Below are 21,080 nucleotides of genomic sequence, written 5' to 3'. Positions count from 1 at the left end.
CCAGGATAAGCAAATATTGTCTAAATATAAGAGGCATGTGTATTCTTACTTGAGTCTCGGTGTGCTTTGTGTATTTCTTCCAGATCTATGCAGTAATGGTGCATGAAATGTTGCCTTTGTCCTGGAGCTTGCAGTAATAAAGACCGGTCACTGCTGCTTTTTCTTCTTGTGTAGGGTGACCGGTCTTGTACCGTCTGCTCCTGTAGTTTTCTGCTGGCCGCCTGTAGTGGACGGAACCTGCTCAGTCCTTCCCACAGCTTTGCTCTCTGCACAGTCTATCTACAGCACAGTGATGATGTCACCACTACTTTACAACGCAATAACTGGGTTTACAAAGGCATTTGGTGCACATTAAGTGAATTTATAGCCTCCTGATTATATTTAGATGAAAATTCTTATTTCCAGAGTTCAGCTTTAAAGTGTCAGATTCAGTATTAAACCCTTTTGCTGCCAGGTCATATGGCCTTGCCAGCTGGGAGTTTTACACACACTTCTGCCTGTCAGATGGAAGCAGTTGGTCGACTGGGCTGACGCCCAACTGCTTCCACACTTCCCCGGTAATGTGTGTCCCAACCCCACGCACGCCCCTGCCCCTGCCATGTATCCCAGGCTCTACTTGCCCATCTGCGGGCCTAGGACTGGCATAGCGGGTGCCGCCGGGTAGGAGGTCTGAGTGGACTCCCCTTTGCTCTCCTCCCATTCTTGTTGCTGTCCCAGAAGTGAAGTGTTTGACATTACTTCTGGGCCTGCCTGTCAGTGTCCCTGGCCAGCATAGCCGGGAAAGAATGATGCAATGCATTACATTCAGTGGAGCACAGGGGAGACACGTGAACGTGTTGGGGGCGCCTACGCATGACATAGTTGATGATGATGCACATGGTACATATCGCTGTGCACGTCAGAGTTAGAGCAAAGTTTCTAGCACCAGACCTCCCCCATAATGTTAAACTGATGACTTATTGGGGGGGGGGGCTTTCAAAGGGTCACCTATGTAAAATATAGAGTATTGAAGTTTATCTCCATTTCACGGGTGCACACAAGTTTGACATGTTGGGTAACTATTTACTTGGTGCAACCTCGTCATTTATATTTTACCAAAAGATTGGTAAATTTAGTGCATTTGTATGCCCTAAAATTAACTTTTATTTAACTTTATTGTAACTTTAGTGCATTTTTTACTGAAATGTATATTTGCTGTAATATTGTGTAAAATTTTGGAACTACCGCTATTTCATTCTCTAGTGTCTGCTTTCAGAAAATATATAATGTTTTGGGGGTTTTATGGAGTCTTCTAGCCTAGTATTAGGGGTTTTATGTAGCCTTCTGGCCTAGTATTATTTTTTAATCGTGTGCAAAACGGCAGCGAAAGGTTTAAAGGAAAATCATTTCAGAATGCTCGCAAAACTTTGATTCTGACAGGTGTACCTCTGACTGATTCAAAGTGAACGTACTGCATAAAGCTCATGGTAACAAAACTGTGTCTTTTCACTATTTTGTCTTTTCATGTGTGTTTTTTTTTTTTTCATTCAGCTGACTCATTTAAGTCCACACATCCTGGTGAATATCCCAGAAGACGTCCGGGAACACTTAAAAATGGTTCTAAATGTAACCCCAGCAGTTAGACCTGATGCTGATCAAATGACAAAGGTGGGCCAGTTTACTAGGCGACTCTAATATTGTCTGTTACAACATTGTCATTGTTTAGGATCAGCTGTACCAAAGAGGCTTGTGAATATCATCTAGTACAGCCTTTTTCAACCAGGGTGCCGTGGCACCCTGGTGTGCCTCCTGGGTTCTTCAGGGGTGCCTTGGCAAAATGGCAACAAATTGCCACAGATTTTTACTTTGTAGAATTACAACTATGGGCACTGTGCTGGTCAGGCCACTGGCACCATGATAAGCCTGGGCACTGTGGGAGTCAAGCCACTGGCACCCTGATAACTCTGGGCACTGTGCTGGTCAAGCCACTGGCACCCTGATAACCCTGGGCACTGTGCAGGTCAAGCCACTGGCACCCTGATAACCCTGGGCACTGTGCAGGTCAAGCCACTGGCACCCTGATAACCCTGGGCACTGTGCAGGTCAAGTCACTGGCACCCTGACAACCAGTGACATCACTGGATGATAAGGAGAATGACTGGTGCTTTCACAGCATACCTATTTATTCCTCCTCATCCCTTCTCCATCAGCACTGGGGTCACATTAGCAAATAAAAGAGGAGAAACTGAGGGAGAAGAGAAACCCTAGAATAATAGTCCGTACAAGTTTTGCAATAGTGGAGGAATAAATCACTTCTAATGTTGGATGGCCCACGTGTATGGATGTTGCTGTGTTATGTAAAACTATTAGTTTGTTTATTTTTTTACATTTTAGAATGGGGTGCCTTGAGATTGTGCAGAATTGTTAAGCATGCCACAACTGAAAAAAGGTTAAGAAACACTGATCTAGTAGACATTCGGGAAGCTCTGACCATCTGAGTGATCTGTTAGCTCAGCGTGCAAATTTATGCACTGTACAGACACTGGTGCTAGTGTTATCTGTGGGTGAACTAGTAGCAACTAGTAGAAATTTGATGGGCATCAAAGAATACATAAGAAATTCCAGTCATATCTGTATCCACATTCAATTAAAGTATTTATATATTTTAAACCTTAAGCTAATGTCTTATTTGATGAACTTTCTGTTCTGGAAGTTGTCAGCTACGATGCCTAAAAACAGAATTTCTGCAGACATTCTCACCTTGACTGTAAAAGAGCTGTGAGGTGTGCTATTTGTGTGGCTTTCAGTTATTTTTAATGTTTAAGTTATTTTAGATGTTTGAAATTAGGTTCTTGGCATAAGACTATACATATACATTAAATGTCACCATGAGTGTTATGTCACTGTAAAGCCCTTCTTTGTTTGTTATTCTGCAGATTCCATTTTTTGATGATGTTGGTGCCGTGACACTGCAGTATTTTGATTCCCTTTTTCAACGGGATAATCTCCAGAAGTCCCAGTTTTTCAAAGGGTTACCCAAAGTTCTTCCAAAACTGCCAAAGGTTTGTATGGAACAAAAAAACCATTGTTATAGCAATGCATAGAACACAATAGAAATTCTAAAATAAAAATTAATCGGTTTCATTTTTTTTTTTTTTTTTTTCTTCAGCGGGTTGTTGTACAACGTATATTGCCAGCACTGACTTCGGAATTTGTGAATCCAGATATGGTTCCATTTGTGCTACCCAATGTTCTGCTTATAGCAGAGGAGTGCACCAAGGAGGAGTTTGCTAAACTTATCCTACCAGATTTGAGCCCTGTCTTCAAGCAGCAGGAACCTATACAGGTGTGTTTGTTATGCATCTAATTTACAGTAACAGCCCCTTCATGACAGAGGACAACTGACATGTGTTAGCAAAACTGCATATCATTGCAACTACTTTGTTTATCCAGGTGAATTATACCTTGTTTTTTCAGGATGAATTGGGATTTCATTTGCTGGTAAATGCTAATGGATGGCTCCTAATTTTTTTTATTATCATTGGAAAACTGGCCCAAAATAGTAAAAAAAAAATTTTTATCCGATGTGGCTGTAGTTTTCTTGCAACTATCCTAACCTATCACCAAAGAACAATCCAAAATAAATTCTCCTTTACCTGACAATCGCAGTGATACCCTATATGTGTATGTTATTTGTTGTTTGTACCCGTGGTAGGGCCCAGAATCTATAGTGCGCATTTTGCTTTTCGACACTGATTCTAATTTAAAAAATGCTTACTAAAAATATATTGACCTTGATCTTTGATCCTGACCTTAAATATAACTCTACCTCTGACACCGAGCTAGATTAAACTTTGACCTTGATTGACCTTTTTTTTTACACACACTTCATTCAGAAGAGAAGGCATACAAAAGGGTGAGCTTTACATTGTTTGATCACTGTGATAGCCAATCAGAGGCTGTCACATTGATCCGTTCCCAGCTATCCAATTCCCAATCCTTAGTACAGGGCCCAGGGTTCTCGGTGAGAGCCAAGTTTCTGTGCTAGGAGCGCTGTGCATATATGCATATACAGGGCTGCCGCTAGAAATCCCAGGGCCCCACACAGCCTACCTGACAGGCCCCCCCCCCCCCCACCTCCGGCGAAAATATCAAAATTATATTATCACCCCCCCCCCAATTTCTCTTCCTAGCACAAATCCCTCCCAATCACCCCTCCCAATCACCCCTCCCAGCACAACCCCCCAAATCCCTCCACAAATTCACAACCCCATCCCCCCAGCACAAATCCCCCCGCCTAACACAAATCCCCCAGCCCCACTCCTAGCACAAACTTCCCCCCCAATCCCCCAAACCCTCCTACAAGCACCCCCCCCCCCCCCCCATATTCCTCCTTCCCCCAAATCCCCATTACACTTTCTAGCAAAGAGAGCTGCCAATCCCTCAAACATCCCAAGCATAAATTATTTTCCCATCATTATTTCTGTAAGCCCCCCAAACCGACAGGGAGAAACCACTACTAAGCCAGGAGGGGGTGCACTATGTTGTGCTTTCCCCTCCTGTCTGAACAACACACAGCATAAGAGACAGGATCGCTCTTACATTGCATCAGACAGTACACTTACACACACAGTTTTATTACCGCCCCCTACCCACATTTCCTGCTGTCGGGAGAGGAGCAGCCCCTGGAGGAGGTAGGGGGTGGTAATCAAACTGTGTGTGTGTACAGTGCGATGCAATGTAAAGCGATCCTGTCTCTTATGCTGCATGGATGAGTGTTGTTCAGACAGGAGGGGAGAGCCCACAGAGCACCACACAGGGCACCTCCTCCCAGGTCTTACCTCTCCACGACTCCACCACTTCTCCAGACTGCCGTTTCCGTGTCTCAGCTCTGAGTGTGGGCGGGGACAAACAGCTGAAAGCTGGCGAGAGGAAGAGAAACCGGCTTTCAGCCGGTGGAGGAAGAGGCAGACAGTGCATCGCTCTGTCACTGATCCCTCTCCCCACCAATCCTCCTGCTGCCCGGGCCCCATACAGGAGTACTGGCTGTACCCCCCTGATGGAGGCCCTGGGTCATATATACGACCTCTGGGAAGTATACCCACTTATATGTGTACAGTCAACAGGACGAGGTTCAAGTGGTTCTAAAATCTGAAGCTTTTTTCACCCTAGTTTATTCTATGTATTATTGTGATTGTAAAGTCTCTTTTTAAAAAAAAATAAAAATAACAAACATATTATACTTACCTCCTCTGTGCTGCTGGTTTTGCACAGGGCAGCCTGGATCCTCCTCCTCTCGGGTCCCTCTTCGGTGATCCTGGCCCCTCGCTCCTGTTGAGTGCCCCCACTGCAAGCAGCTTGCTATGGGGGCACCCGAGCCGAGCTGCAGGGCTCTGTGTCCATTCAGACACGGAGCTGCCGTTTGGCCCTGCCCCTTCTCCTAAATGGCTAACTGACATTGACAACCGCGGGAGCCAATGGCGCCGCTGCTGTGTCTCAGCCAATCAGGAGGGAGAATCCCGGACAGGCCAAGGGAATCATGGACATCGCTGGACAGAGATGGGGCACAGGAAAGTAATAGGGAGTGCTGGGTGGGAGGCTGCTGCACACAGAAGGCTTGTTATCTTAATGCATAGAATGCATTAAGATAAAAAACATTCTGCCTTTACAACTCCTTTTAAGTTAAAAAAACCTTCTGGGTGCAGCCCCCTCCCCCTTTAGACTTACTTGAACCTCATCTTGATCCCATGATGTGCATGAGAGCAGCGGCTTTCCCGGGTCTCTCTCTCATTGGTTCACATAACAGTGGGAACTATTGGCTCCTGCTGGTGTCAATCACAGCCAGTGAGGCAATGAGGAGAGAGGGTGTGACCGAGCTGTACCTTGTGTGTGAATGGACAATGTCGAGTGCGCCCATAGCAAGAAGCTTTTTACTGGGGGGAGGAGCCAGAATCACCGAGGGGGGTCCAAAAGGGCAGGTAAGTATAACTTGTTTGTAATTTAAAAAAAAAATAACCTTTACAATCCCTTTAAAGAACAGTTTTGTTTGTTTTATTTGTTTGGGATAAACTAGGGCATGGTTAGGACCACTGTCAGGCTTTTTTTTTTCTTTTTTTTTTTTTGCTGTTTGGGTTTCTCCTTGGGAGATTTAGCCTCTGTATTTGGCCTGTGGCCATGGTCCTTATAGCTGAAAATAAGTGAAAAGACAAAAATGGTCACTGGAACAGTCCATTAAAGATGGTCCTCTTGGTACTATTGATCATATATCTTTTTATTGGCTGATGCAGTGGAGAATAAATAGTCTTTGGTCCATATTATTATACTACATTATTCTACAGGATATTTCCAACAGTTTGCAATATAAAGGGAGATATTACAGTTACATTACAAGTTATAACAAGAGGGTTAGGAGGGCCCTGCTTGTGAGCGCTTACATTCTAATAACCTGTCGCTGTCCTGAGTGTGATTTGTGATATGTCACATATAACGTATTGACCACCATGCAGTCTAAATGTCAGACCGTTATTGTGGTGCCTGGCTACTCTTTGTCAAGTAACTTTGTATTTCATTTATTTTGATTGCACAATAAAAAGACTGTTATATCCAGTTCAAGTGATTCTTCCACACTGATAATGGCAATCGCAATATAAAAGAGATAGGTCTTATTGTGTTTTAAAAGGAAGTGCTCCTGTAATATTCCCCTTATCGGCAACCATTCTTCCTACTTTACAATAAACAGATCTCTCTTTAATTTTGACTTATTTTGTTTGTATCATTCTCTCTTGCTTATGGTCTATAAATATGGCATCTAATATTAATACTGAATTGTGAAAAAAGAACTGATCTTAGTGTGAAATTAAAGCCATCATCACACATTAAGTACATTAAATATGCCTTTTATTTTTAATAAGTCTTTTCTTTCAGTGCTATGAAACACGTTTTGTGACCTTTAAATTTTATATCATTTCAAAAATTTGTTGTCTTTATTTTCATGCTGTCAGGCTAGCAACATGGTAAGTGAATACAATTGAGTTCTGCTATTTGTTTTACTTGATTTGTCTTTCTAGAGTAACAGTATTTTGTTAAATGCTTGTATTTGTTCAGATACTTCTAATATTTCTGCAAAAAATGGATCTCCTTCTCACTAAAACTCCAGCAGATGAAATAAAGAACAGCGTGTTACCCATGGTGTATCGGGCCCTGGAGGCGCCATCAATTCAGATTCAGGTATATCAGCTGTATTGGTCTATTTGCTGGCTCTGTGACAGTAATTTCAGTCCTCCTGCATGAAGCTTTATTGAAGGGAAAGTGTGGTTCTGCCTAGATCAGTCAATCAGATACTTCCGTTTTTTATTTCTGCGTAAGTTTGCAGGAAGTGGTTAAAGTGTAAGTCCTCCCTAAAACTAAAATCCCTGCATCTGTAGACATCCACGACCTAACACTAACCTATCTAGTCCTGTAAAGGAGAAATCAGTATATTTACCATTTTTTGAAGCCAATCCGGTCTCCAGCAGCGGCAGCTCTGCAGAGGACACAGCCGAAAAGGGCTGTGAAATTAATGGGGGGTGATGTCACCCATAGAGTTACTATGGGGCTATGTGTCCTCTGCACACGCCTTCACAGTGAAGCCACGGCTGACAGCTTAGCGTGGGATTGGCTTCAAAAAAATTATGTATACTTATTTCTTCTTTCCAGGACTAGATAGGTTAGTGTTAGATCGTGGATGGCTGTAGATGCAGGGATTTTAGTGTTAGGGTAGACTTCTACTTTAACTAAATTCATTCGATATTAATTGACTAAAATGTAATGGACATTTTAGTCGACTAAAACTAAAATGTTGAAAGACTATAACTAAAATTAAACAAAAATTTGATGTAAAAATGAATCCTGTTAACAACTTTGTTGCTTTATTTCTGCATCAATAGTTACATAAATGTTTCCTTTTTTTCGTGAACACAGAATTAAAGTAGAGTTTCAATCTGGGGTAAAAAAAAATTCAAAGTCAGCAGCCACAAATACTGTAGCTGCTAACTTTCAAAAGAAGGACACTTACCTGTCCAGGGATCCCACGATATCGGCAGCCCAAGCCGATTGGTCCATCGGCTTCAGGTGCTGGCGTCGGCATTGCAAGTAAGGGAAACTGGCAGTGAATCCTTCAGGCTTCACATCCGGTTTCCTACTGCACGTGCGCAAGTCGCACTGCAATTTCTGAATGGCCCGCCATCTTCAGGGGGACACACAGGTCCCAGAAGGCAGCGGGGGGCGGGGAGGAAGAGGGGCTGGACATGACGTAGATCGCCTTGCGGCGATCTTACCAGGAAATTGGAGCAGGTACTTGTCAAAACCAGGTACCGGCTCCACCTCCCCCCCCCCCCCCCCAAAAGTGCAGAATGTGGCAGTGGGGGGGGGAGGGTGCTAACAAGTGGAGCTTCCCCCCCCCCCTTTTGGGTGGAGCTCTGCATTAATTAATGTCTCACAAGCGATGCTATAGTATTATTTTATGTTACCACTTTTTGGCTCTCCAGTGCTAGATGGTTATTTGTGGGTGGATTTAAAAATGTTGTTTCAATGTTAAACTAAAATGATTCACTTATTCATTTTTAGGAGTTGTGCCTAAACATTATTCCTACGTTTGCAAACCTCATAGATTATCCGTCCATGAAAAATTCTTTGATACCACGTATTAAGACCGCTTGCCTACAAACTTCTTCTCTAGCTGTAAGTACAAAAAAGAATTCCATTCAGTCTGGGAAATGTGTACACATAAGTCACTTATTACTAAAAATAGTGTTTCTCTAGCTTTTTTTTTTTTTTTTTTTTTTTTTTTTTTTTTAAGCTACTCTTTATTGAATATTGCGAGCTTAGGGTACAAAACAAAGCCTATATGCCATATCCAGGCTTAAGATAAACAGGAAAAAAACCAAACGAATGAAAACAAAACGATAAAAACTGACACAATTATCCACTTGGCAACCAAGATGGCGGATTTGGATAAACCTCAATGGCACAGGCATAACTGAAAAATGATACCCCCCAATCAAGCTCTACCCTGCGGATGCTCTCATTAAATCAGTAGAATGAAATCAGGGAGGTGATCAGTTTTTCTCTAGCTTTGATTTTAGATAGAGGCTGCAAAATATTCTGTGTGCATTTTAATGCTAACATGTACAGTTCTAAAAGGTTTAATGTTCTGAGGTTCACAGCACGTGCCTTCATGTTAAAATAGTTTGCTCATCTTCACTCACCCTACTGTTCATATACATTCACCAGCCACTTTATTAGGTACACCTTGCTAGTACTGGGTTGGACCCCCCCTTTTGCCTTCAGAACTGTCTTAATTCTTCATGGCAAAGATTCAACAAGGTGTTGGAAACATTACTCACAGATTTTGGTCCATATTGATATGATAGCATCACGCAGTTGTTGCAGATTTGTCGGCTGCACATCCATGATGCAAATCTCCCGTTCCACCACATTCCAAAGGTGCTCTATTGGATTGAGATCTGGTAACGGTGGGGGCTGTTGGAGTACAGTGACCTCATTGTCATGTTCAAGAAACCAGTGGTGAGATGATTTGAGCTTTGTGACATGGTGTATTATTCTGCTGGAAGTAGCCATCAGAAGATGGGTGCGCTGTAGTCATAAAGGGATGGGCATGTTCAGCAAAAATACTCAAATAGGCCGTGGTGTTTAAACAATGCTTAATTGGTACTAAGGGGCCCAAAGTGTGCCAAGAAAATATCCCCACATCATTACACCATCACCAGCAGCCTGCACCGTTGATGCAAGGCAGGATGGATCTATGCTTTCATGTTGTTTATGCCAAATTCTGACCCTACTTCCTAAATGTCACAGCTGAAATCAAGATTTTTCACACCAGGCAATGTTTTTTCCAATCTTCTATTGTCCAATTTTGATGAGCCTGTGCGGATTGTAGCCTCAGTTTCCTGTTCTTAGCCAAGTGGCACCCGGTGCGGTCTTCTGCTGGTCTAGCCCATCTGCTTCAAGGCTCAATGTGTTGTGCATTCAGAGATGCATTCTGGTTGTAACTAGTGGTTATTTGAGTTACTGTTGCCTTTCTATCATCTCGAACCAGTCTGCCTGTTTCCTCGGACAACAAGGCATTTCGTGCACACAACTGCAACTTGCTGGATATTTTCTCTTTTTCAGACCATTCTCTGTAAACCATAGAGATGGTTGTGCATGAAAATCCCAGTAGATCAGCAGTTTTTGAAATGCTCAGACCAAGCCCGGCTGGCACCAACATTGATGCCACGTTCAAAGTCACCTAAATCCCCTTTCTTCTTCATTCTGATGCTCGGTTTGAACTTCAGCAAGTCACCTTCACCACGTCTGGATGCCTAAATGCATTGAGTTGCTGCCATGTGATTGGCTGATTAGCAATATGTGTTACCAAGCAATTGAACAAATGTACCTAATAAAGTTTCCGGCGAGTGTATAATGTTTGTTACTGCATGTACTCTTCTTATTGGCAGCCTGGCAGTGTGAACAGAAGTTAGTTACACTAAATGATATTCTTATTCTTCAAATGTATGCTATACGCATCCACTACGTAAAGGCCCTGTAGTTCAAGTTTTGTGTGTGGGGATAGAGTGTTCTGGAATATCTACCCTCCCCAACACGGTCCCCAATACGATAAATACTAGAACCCAAAAATGTGTGGGATTTTAAATGTACCTCCTTAGGGTTAAAAGATACAGACTCATAACGTATATAAAAATTTAACAATCAACTGCCAGGCTGGTTGATGGGCTGGATAATCTAGATCCAGTGGTCCCCCCAGCTCAGCCAGCGAGTGCGTGCAGCCTGCAGCTACACTCTAGGTCAGCTGCGACATAGCCTCGCGAACAGAGGCTGGCCCGCGAGTTAAACGTCTCGCAGGGTCGCTTATGAACGGGCACTGGCCTGAGTCACAGGGGTCCTTGGCCGACAGCTCCCCTGCTTCAATGGCGAGGAGTTCTGTCTGGAGCATTACCTGCACCATGGAAGGATAAGTAAAGTCCCCCCCTCTCCCCTTTTGGCATTTTTTGGGGTGGACGTGGGTACCCACCTAGGATGGTCGGGCGTGCCTGCGGGTTGCTTTCTCCCATCCTAAAGTCCCTTGGTTGAGTGGGCTTCCCCCCCCCCCTGCGGACTGGTGGGGGTCCCAGGACAGGCAGCAGAGACCGCTGAGGGTCTTTCCTACCATTCCCCTTCTGTAAAGTCTTGGGGTGGAGTGTATCCTGCCCTGATGGTATGTTTTGCCTGTCTGGTGGAGTGCAGTACCTTTTGGGGGGGGGAGTCCCCTTGCAGAGAGTGCAGTGGTTTGGAAAGCACAAGAGTGTTCCTTGCAGCCACGGCCATGTTCGGAATGTCCAATGATGTCACGGCGGCCATTTTCCCTTGGTTTGGCTGTTTTCTGGCCGATGGTCATGTTTGTGTAGCCCGATGACATGGATGCCATTTTTACTTAGCTCCTCCTCTTCCGCTTTCTCTTCGGTCTCCTCTTCCTGTTCAGCAGATGGCATCCATGGGTTGCTGGGTCCGAATTTCGGCGCTCCTCTGGTCGGTAGGGGGTCCCTGTTATCTCTCTCTCTCTCTCTGCTAATCGGTACCCTTAGCATTGGGGGAGATCCTTTAGTGGTGCCAAAAGATCTTTTGTACTGCAAGGTATTCCTTTTCCCTATGGAGCCTCAGGGTCACATCTCCCCCACTGATCCCCTCATGGAGGTGGCAGGTCCCTCGCATCCCCAGCTGCGGAAATAGATCCTTCAAGTCTTCCCTGGGAGATTCCAAGCAACCTTGGTCTGGTAAGCCTAGAGCTAGCTTTTTCCGGAACAGCCAACAAGACCACCTCCTTCGTGGGCATCAAGGGGATTCACAAAATTATTTTTTTGAGGGAGTACCAAAAGAGGGGGCAAAGTTCGTCCATTTGGGTTTTTTTTAGGCCCAGAGTCTCCTTGCGCGGATATAATTCCTGAAAAGGTTTGGGTGATGTCCGAACTACCTAAGGTCCCCCCTATTTGAATTACCTAGGTCTGATTTTAATTCTGACCAGGGTGGTTCTTCCTTTGAACAAATTTCAGGAACCGCAGGCCGTGATTCACCGGCTGCTGTCATACAGACAGTTCACTCTCCTGATTTGCATGCAGGTTCTGGGTCTGGTGGTATTCAACTTCAAGACAGTTCTGTTTGCACAGTGCTGCATGCAGTTCCTTCAGCAGGTTTGGCTCCAGAGGAGGATACCAAAGTTCGTGGCGAGGTCACTGGTTCCTCTGGCAGACGTCGCACGCGTCTTAGGGGCACGGTAAGGCCAGTATCATCCTCGGCTCAAGCTTATTTTGCGTTTCCTGCAAGGAATCAAGCGAGGGCCTTTCAATCATTCTGGTGGCCGTAAATGTCCTTTGGGAGCTACCTCTGAGAGGACCAGTCGTCCTAACAGCTGATATACCATTTTGCTTTACAGACGCTGGTTTTAATGGCTTAGCTTTCGAAAGCCAGGTACTGCGGGATAGAGGTTTGTCTAGATCAATGATCCCTACTATGGTGAAGGTGAGATAGTCATCTTCCAGCAAGATATACCATTGTACTTTGAAAGCATACATTTCTTGGTGTGAGTCGATTGGCGCTCATCCTCGACCCTTTTCTGTGGCTCGGATCTTAGCCTTTCTTTAATGGGGCGTTGAGCAGACGCTGGCCTTTAGTACCATCAAGGGCCAGGTGCCTGCCTTGGCAATCTTCTTTCAATGACCCCTAGCCACACACTCTTTAGTTTATACCTTTATTCAGGGGGTTCGACATGTGGCTCCACCTGTACAATCTCTTTTGCCACCATGGGATTTAAACTTGGTGCTCTCGGTTCTCCAGAAACTTCCATTTGAGAATATTCGGGAGTATCCATTGCCTACGTTGTCCCAGAAGGTGGCATTCTTGGTGGCTATTACCTCGGCCCACAGGATATTGGAATTGGCGTCATTATCCGGTCGTAGTCCCCATTTAGTGGTTCATAGACTCGTTCTTTGTGGTTACACAAGGACCAAGAGAAGGGCTGGCAGCTTCTTCGGCTACCATCTCCAGATGGATCAGACAGGCAATGACTCAGGCCTATTCCATTAAAGGTCGGGTCCCACCTTTTCCTGGCCTGGCGCATTCTACTCGGGCGCTAAGTGCTTCTTGGAGCTTTCGTTATCAGGTTTGCAAGGCGGCCACTTGGTCGTCCGTGCATACCTTCACAAAATTCTATAAGTTAGATATTTTGGCATCTGCGGATGCTTCTTTTGGCTGCAAAGTTTTCCAGGCTGCAGTTTAAGAGGGGCTTTTCCCTCTTGAGGGGTGTTTTTCTTAAATCTTATTTTTTCATATGGGGCTCCTGTGTCCTATGTTAGGGCTCTTATGTTTAGCCTTGGGTTATTTTCCCCAACCCTCATTTTCCTTTTGGCACTGCTTTTGGACAACCCAGTCATTCTGATTTGTGGAGCTCTGTGTTCATCGATTTAACGAAAGAGAAAATGGGATTTTTTTTACTTCCTGTAAAATCCATTTCTCTGAGTTCGATAGACACAGCACCCACCCCCTCTAGGGAGTTTTTGATACTTCTAATATTGCTTGCTACTAAACTGATTACCTAGAGAAAAGAGGGTTGTATACCAGCTGAGGATGGCCCATGGGCGTAGCCAGGTATTTTTTGTTCTGCCTAGTCCTACTCCTGGAGGAGGCAATATAACCCACCAGTTATGATTTATGGAGCGCTGTGTCCATCGATGAACTCGGAGAAATGGATTTTACGGTAACTACAAAAATCCAATTTTTTAATAACCTCAAATACAATATGACTTTGTTGGCAATTGTATATGCTATATTATTTTTTTTCTTTACTATTTTTTCCCCATGAAAGAGCAGTTACCCTTTACCCTTTTAGCCTTTAAAACCACTTAAAGCCTACTTTTTATCTTTATAATATTTTTCTCTTGTTTACTTAGGTTCGGGTAAATTCACTGGTGTGCTTAGGGAAGATTTTAGAATACCTGGATAAGTGGTATGTACTAGATGAAATTCTGCCCTTTTTACAACAAATTCCATCAAGAGAGCCTGCAGTTCTTATGGGAGTTCTGGGTAATTATCATCCTTTTTTATGTTTTGTTGTAATTGGATTATATTGTACACACATAGTTTGTGGAACCGTCCTGATACTCTCACACTGATAAGATACCCATGAGCAATTCTTTATGAAATAAAAACTTAAGCATTTCTATATAGCAAAAAAATATTTACTAAAGGTTACAGTTGGTTGCGCCACTTCTTGTAAATCGGTCCTTAAAGCCAAACGCTAGGCTACATTTTCTTATTTTTATTTCTGTTAGGTTTCATTGTTTGAGTCCTTTTTGTAGAGATTTAATTCATTTTCATGACCACTTCTTATAATTTCATGAATTTTAATGAAAGGCTAAATCTGAAATCTGACAACCATGTAGAAAACCTAATATGTTCTTGACATTTAATGAGTAAATTCTAATGTAAAGCTGATCTCCAGCTTTTAGTGAAGTTTAGTGCATTGTGCGTTTCACAGGGAGCTTTGTATATTATGAATTAATACAATTATTCAATCTATTTAAACTTCACTATAAACTGGAGATCAGCTTTAAATTATAATTATGATGAAATAATGTAGATTTGATGTTTTTTTTTTTATATGGTATTTATGTATCCATAGATATCAGTGAACACTAGAGCATCCACTGGAATTACTACCTGAGATATTTGAGATCTATGGTGAAAAAAAAAAAAAAAAATAAGATCTACTAAGATCATCAAAGGAACTAAGATAATTTTGTATTATGGAAATTCTGTTGTATCTTATTTGTTTCTTTAGATCAGGGGTGGGCAATTAGTTTTCCCAAGGGGCCATATGACAAGCTTTAGACTGTTGTGGATGGTCAAACCTTATTCTGCTCAATATTAATTCTGGACCTGGGAAGTTCCGTAAGTATGTAAACGTATAGAAAACAAACACATGGTGCTAGGAATATAGGTATAAAATAGGTCATTAAATAGGTCTCTTTCAGATGGGTGGTCAAGGGTGGTAAAATTGTGCAGCTGAGATGTTGGAGTGATGAACAGGTGCACAGATCCTGGGGTTTTTAGTAGCAGGTGCTACTACAGGAAGAACTTAACCAGGTAGCAGTTTGGCGGGAGAGTGTCAGGACATCTCCTAGGCAATGCTCTTCTGCCAGAACCAAACCTCCCCACTGTACCGAACAGCTCCTCCAGCTCTCCCCTTCCAGTCCTTGCAGCTCTCCACCTGAACATCTGTCAGTGTGCCTCTCTGTGCAGCTTCCTCAATGAGCAAGCTGACAAGCTCAGAGAGGCATGCTGACAGTGGAGGCATGGAGGGCTGAATAGGGACAGCCAGGATGCCAGATGTGGCCCTGGGACCGCAATTTGGCCAGGTCTGCTTTATTTCCTTTGCATTTAGCCCCCTGATTAATTTTGTTTGTTTAATTGTGTGTTCATTAGACAGTTTATAAAATAAAACAATATCAATGTGTTTTATCCTGGCAGGTATTTATAAGTGTACTTTTACTCATAAGAAGCTTGGCATTACCAAAGAACAAATGGCAGGAAGAGTGCTGCCACACTTGATTCCCCTGAGTATAGATAATAACCTCAATCTCAGCCAGGTGAGTTTTGCTTTCTAGAGTGAAAATAAAGTATAATACATCATAACTGTTATGTGCTACAACAGTAATATCTTTATGTTTTGCATGCCCTGGACTCTAGCTTTCTAACCAGAAACATTTTAAACAATATGTTTACCAAACCAGCATACACAGTATATTGGCTGTGTGAATGTTATGTAAAATGTACATAATTTCACATACAGGTGAATCTCAAAAAATTAGATTATCGTCAAAAAGTTCATTTTTATTTCAGTAATTTAATTCAAAAAGTGAAACTCCTATATAGATTTATTACACACAGATGATTTATTTAATGCATTTCTTTCTTTTAATTTTGATGGATATGGCTTACAGTTAGTAGAAACCCAAAAATCAGTATCCCAGAAAATTAGAATATTACATAAGACCAATAAAAAAAAAAAAAGAAGGATTTTAAATATATATAATGTTGGCTTACTGAAAAGTATGTCCATATGCAGTATAGTATGCACTGTATACTTGGTCAGGGATCCTTTTACATGAATTGCTGCATCAATGCCGCGTGGCATAGAGGCAATCAGCTGTGGCACTGCTGAGGTGTTATGGAAGCCCAGGTTGCTTTGATAGTGCGTCTGGTGTCTCTCATATTCCTCTTGTCAATACCCCACAAATTCTCTATGGGGTTTAGGTCAGGCAAGTTTACTGGCCAATCAAGCCCAGTGAGACCATGAACATTAAACCAGGTATTAGTACTTTTGGCAGTGTGGACAGGTGCCAAGTCCTGCTGGAAAATTAAACCAGCATTTCCATAAAACAGGTCAGCAGAGGGAGACATGAAGTGCTCTAGAATTTCCTGGTAGGGGGCTGCACTGACTTTGGACTTGATAAAACACAGTGGACCAACACCACCAGATGACATGGCTCCCCAAATCATCACTGACTGTGGAAACATCACACTGGACCTCATGCAACTTGGATTCTGTGCCTCTCCACTCTTCCTGCAGACTCTGGGACCTTGATTTCCAAATTAAATGCAAACAGCCCAGTCCTATTTCTCCTTAGCCCAGGTAAGACGCGTCTGACATTATCTCTGGTTCAGGAGTGGCTTGACAAAAGGAATGCGACAGTTGTAGCCCATATTCTGGACACATTTGTGTGTAGTGGCTATTGAAGCACTGGCACCAGCCATAGTCCACTTCTTGTGAACCCCCCCTAAATTGTGAAACGGCCTTTGCTTCACAATTCTGTCAATGCGGTTATCCCTGTTGCTTGTGCATCTTTTTAGACCACACTTTTTCCTTCCACTCAACTCTCCATTAATATGCTTGGATACAGCACTTTGTGAACAGCCAGCTCCTCGTGGAGGGGTCAGTGACTGTATTCCAGTCAACTCTCAAGTCAGCATTCTTCCCCCCCATGATTGTGTAACCTACTGAGCCAGACTGAGAGACCATTTAAAGGCTCAGAAAATCTTTACAGGTGTTTGGAGTTGATTAGCTGATTAGAGTGTGACACCATGAGTCTACAATATTGAACTTTTTCCCAGTATTCTTATTTTCTGAGATACTGAATTTCACTAGCTGTAAGCCATATTCATCAAAATTAAAAGAAAAAAATGCGTAAAATATATCACACTTTGTGTAATGAATCTATATAATATAGGAGTTTCACTTTTTGAATTGAATTACTGAAATAAATTAACTTTTTTATGATATTCTAATTTTTTGAGATGCACCTGTATTTGCAAAGATTTCATTCAGCCTCTGAAGTGATGGTGATGGCCTGAGAAGGAACCATCTAACAATGCATGGGGAATTGCAGGCTTATCTAACAATGAGAATATGGTGAATAATTTAAAACTGATCTCCAGCTTTTAGTGAAGTTTAAAGTGGAAGTAAACCCTCCTGTCTTTTTCAGACAGGGAAGCTGCCATCTTGGCCTCTGTTTAACCTTCAACTGCCATGATGCTGCACATGTGATCAGTTATGACAGCCATTGGATGGTTGGACAGTTTGGTTGAGAGCACAACTAATGTGACCGTTAGCATTTCTGGCAGGGATGTAACTGTTTTTTTCGAAATCGATAATCAATGGTTTTACTTCCGCTTTAAAACAGAACTAAACAAACCCTTTGACTTAACATGAATATAACTATCACATTGCTTGTGCTCTCAACCAAACTGTCAAACCATGAAATGGCTGGTGTCATAATTTATCACATGTGCAGAATCATGGCAGTTGAAGATCAAATGGAGGCCAATATGGCAGCTTTCGATAGGCGAGGTTTGTTCCACTTTAAATGGTTTGTTTGGATCACCTGCAGAGGTGCAGTTATAATGCTCAGAAAACTGCAGGAGCCCCTCAAAATGTGTTAAATGATAGTGGGCACATTCCACAAGTACCATCGCTTTTGGGAAGCACCAAAACTTGTACTAGCACCTAGACATTAGAAAGTCAATATTTTAAATAGGACCTCTTAGTGAGGGGGGCACCATTGTAACAAATGCTTTGATTGTGGTATTAAATGATGCTTGCTGTACACAAGTTAAATTGGAAGAGTTTGTAGTCCTTTCTAAGATCGTTTTACAGTAGCCAGAAATTGACATTAGTACTTTGTAGAGCTGCACGATTCTGGATAAAATGAGAATTACGATTTTTGTGCTTAGAATAAAGATCACGATTCTCAGCGTAGCATCATCTTTCTTTATCAGACATCACGGGACACAGAGCAGCCATATTCATTGCTATCTGGGTTTTACGCCACCTATAGGTGAATGGACACTGGCAACCAACAAGACAGAAAGTTCCCCTCTATATAACCCCTGCAATACAGAAAGTACCTCAGTTTTTTCACCAGTGTCTTAGAGGTGATGGTCACGTTTTGGAGAAATTCTCCACATTTTTAAAGAAGAAGAAAGAAGTTTGTGTTTCAATCCTGAGAAAGATCTCTGGATCTAAGGGGATTGGTAATTAGATCCATCTGAAAGTGGAAGACTAAAAGGATGGTACCGAAGTCTCGGTAAAGGAAAAAGCGAGGTATTGCCTGCAATGCGGCCTTATTTGGCACTGGACCCTAGGATCTGGACCCTTGGTAAAACCAACTCCAAAGGCGTTCCAGCAGGGGGCTCTACAGGTCCAAGGTTGTGGCCCCAAAAATCATGGGGACCCGGTCCTTGAAGGTTGACAAGTGACAGAACCTGCCGTGATGGGTGAAGGTTGGATTCTTGTTATAGGCAGAATCTTGCGGTGAGAATGGTAAGTTCACCTTAAAAATTATGTTGCACTGTTACCTTCTTGATTTAGCAGATGCAGGGTGCCATGTTTCATGTCTCCTTTTGGGGCAGTGTGCGTATTCACTCTTGACAAGCATAACTTGGACGACTTTCTGCTGCTCTTAAAACTGTTGCTGAGCATACAGGAACAGGCACTAAAGGTTCTGTTACCTGATGCGTCCCCCTCTGTGGCTCTAGGCAGGAGCATGGCAAAAGTCAGCATTTCTATGGCAGGTGATCGTGCACGCAAGTTATGCTTCTTTTATGTGCACGTGCGTGTCCGTGGGGCGTTGGTATGGACATGGCTTGCGGACGTGCACGTAGCACGCTGCACATGCGCAGTAAGTGGCAGAAACGGCGCTGCATTTGAGCAGTGTTCCCAGCGGCGTGAGCTTCTGTCAGAAGCTGGATGGGACACAGAGCAGTGACAGCTGGGTGCGTCAGTCACTGTGAGTTCATGTTTACAGGCATTGACAGATGGGAGAAAACATGATAGAGCCACCTCACCTGAGACCCCCCCCCCCCCTCCGTTTTAGTTCAGGATTGGGCAGAGGATGTGGAAGTAGTAGCTGTAAATGGGTTAGAAGGACAAGCCGAGGATACCACTTCTGGGGAGTCAGGGTCTGAGGATCCATTCTCTGCCTCTCAATCCCAGAGATTGTTATTCAGTCTCTCACTGAAATGGACCGGTCTGGATTTAAATTGCCCCCCTTAGAGATTTCTGAAGTCTCTTTACCTTATTAGGATCATTAAGCCCTCCTCAAAATCCTCAGGCTTTTCCCTTACATCCGCTCTTAGAGCAGATAGTATATGCTGATTGGGACCATCCTGATTTTTATTCCTCACAAAAGGTTTTCTTTGTTGTATCCTATGGAGGAAAAGTTCACAAGAAAATGGAGTGTACCTACAGTGGATGCTGCTATTTCTTCTGTAAACAGAAACTTAACTTGTCCTGTAGGTAATGCCCAGGTTTTTAAAGATCCAGTTGATAAGAAATTGGAATCTTTGCTAAAAGCTTCCTTTGCCTACTGCAGGGTCTGCAATTCAACCGGCAGTGGCAGCTATACGAGTTTATCAGTCTTTGAAAGAACATATTAAATGGGTATCCACGACTGTTTCTTCTCAAGGAGAGTCTGTTGAAGAGTTGGCATATCTACCTCCAGCTCTGTGTTTTGCAGTAGATGCTCTTAAGGACTCCATACGGCAAATGTCACAGTGTGCTCTTCTGTCAGTTCATTTGCGCACAATCCTGTGGCTAAAAAGCTGGTCTGTGGGATTACTGTGTAAAAAAAATTGCTGGCTGATTTTCCCTTTCATGCTATTTGGAGACGATCTGGATAAATATATCCAAAAGATTTTGGGGAGTAAGAGTGCACTGCTACTAGTTAAAACGAGAAGTAAACGTCCCTCTTTTAAGGTATCTAACACTCAGATGCCCAATACTTCTAATCCCAGGCAGTTTTGGTGGCCTCAGCGGTCTGAATCTAGAGCCAAGGATTCAGGTCAAGGGCAGAAGAAACCCTGGACCCAGAGACCTACCAACCCTAGCTCTAGATTTACCTTGTGAAGGGTTCTCGGAAGCCCGGGTGGAAATGATTACAAACTAGGGGTACGTTCCGGACGGTAATAAATTCAGGGGTTTTTACTCAAACCTTTTCGTACTCCCCAAGCCAAATGGAGACGTGAGACCTATTCTGATTCTTAAAGCTCTGAACCAGTTTTTAAACATTCGCACGTTCAATTCGCTCAGTCATGGCCTCTCTGCAGGGAGGAGAATTTCTAGCATCCATAGACATCAAGGCTGCATACCTTCATGTGCCTATCTTTCAGGCCCATCAAAGGTTTTTGTGCTTTGCACGAGTGTTCACAAAAACCCTAGCTCCAGCATTGACTTTTCTAAGTTCTCAAGGGATAGCAGTGGTAGGATACCTGGACAATTTATTACCTATAGACCGGTCGGCTTCTGCGCTAAGCCAGAATGTGTTCCGGGCAGTTCAGTTCTTGGAACGTCTGGGTTTGATTCTGAACTTGGCAAAGTCAGCATTGCAGCCGCTACAGAGTCTGGAGTATCTGGGTTTCCTTGTGAACACAGTACAGGCAAAGGTATTTTCGCCAAAAAGAAAGGTCGTAGCCTTGAAGGATCTGGTTTGAATAGTAAGAGGAATGAAGTGTCC

At 43.2% G+C, this 21,080-nt stretch overlaps 1 protein-coding gene across 2 annotated transcripts in view; it reads left to right on the top strand.

The window, feature by feature from the left end:
- The window catches only part of SCYL2 (SCY1 like pseudokinase 2), a 77,732-nt gene that overhangs the window by 34,368 nt on the left and 22,284 nt on the right, over positions 1 to 21,080 (top strand). Inside the window, exons 7-14 of one of the 2 annotated variants that reach the window (XM_082254088.1) lie at positions 1,531 to 1,647; positions 2,916 to 3,041; positions 3,149 to 3,325; positions 6,981 to 6,992; positions 7,084 to 7,206; positions 8,584 to 8,697; positions 13,959 to 14,091; positions 15,538 to 15,656. In XM_082254088.1, the coding sequence (XP_082110214.1) occupies positions 1,531 to 1,647; positions 2,916 to 3,041; positions 3,149 to 3,325; positions 6,981 to 6,992; positions 7,084 to 7,206; positions 8,584 to 8,697; positions 13,959 to 14,091; positions 15,538 to 15,656 (921 nt within the window). The remainder of the gene's footprint in view (positions 1 to 1,530; positions 1,648 to 2,915; positions 3,042 to 3,148; positions 3,326 to 6,980; positions 6,993 to 7,083; positions 7,207 to 8,583; positions 8,698 to 13,958; positions 14,092 to 15,537; positions 15,657 to 21,080) is intronic. The other variant, XM_082254089.1, reaches the window with a different exon arrangement.

Source organism: Pelophylax lessonae (genome assembly GCF_965119305.1).
Source record: "Pelophylax lessonae genome assembly, chromosome: 4".
NCBI classification, from domain to species: domain Eukaryota; kingdom Metazoa; phylum Chordata; class Amphibia; order Anura; family Ranidae; genus Pelophylax; species Pelophylax lessonae.
Note: the sequence above shows the minus strand (reverse complement) of the source record. Positions and strands in the feature narration are given on the sequence as shown.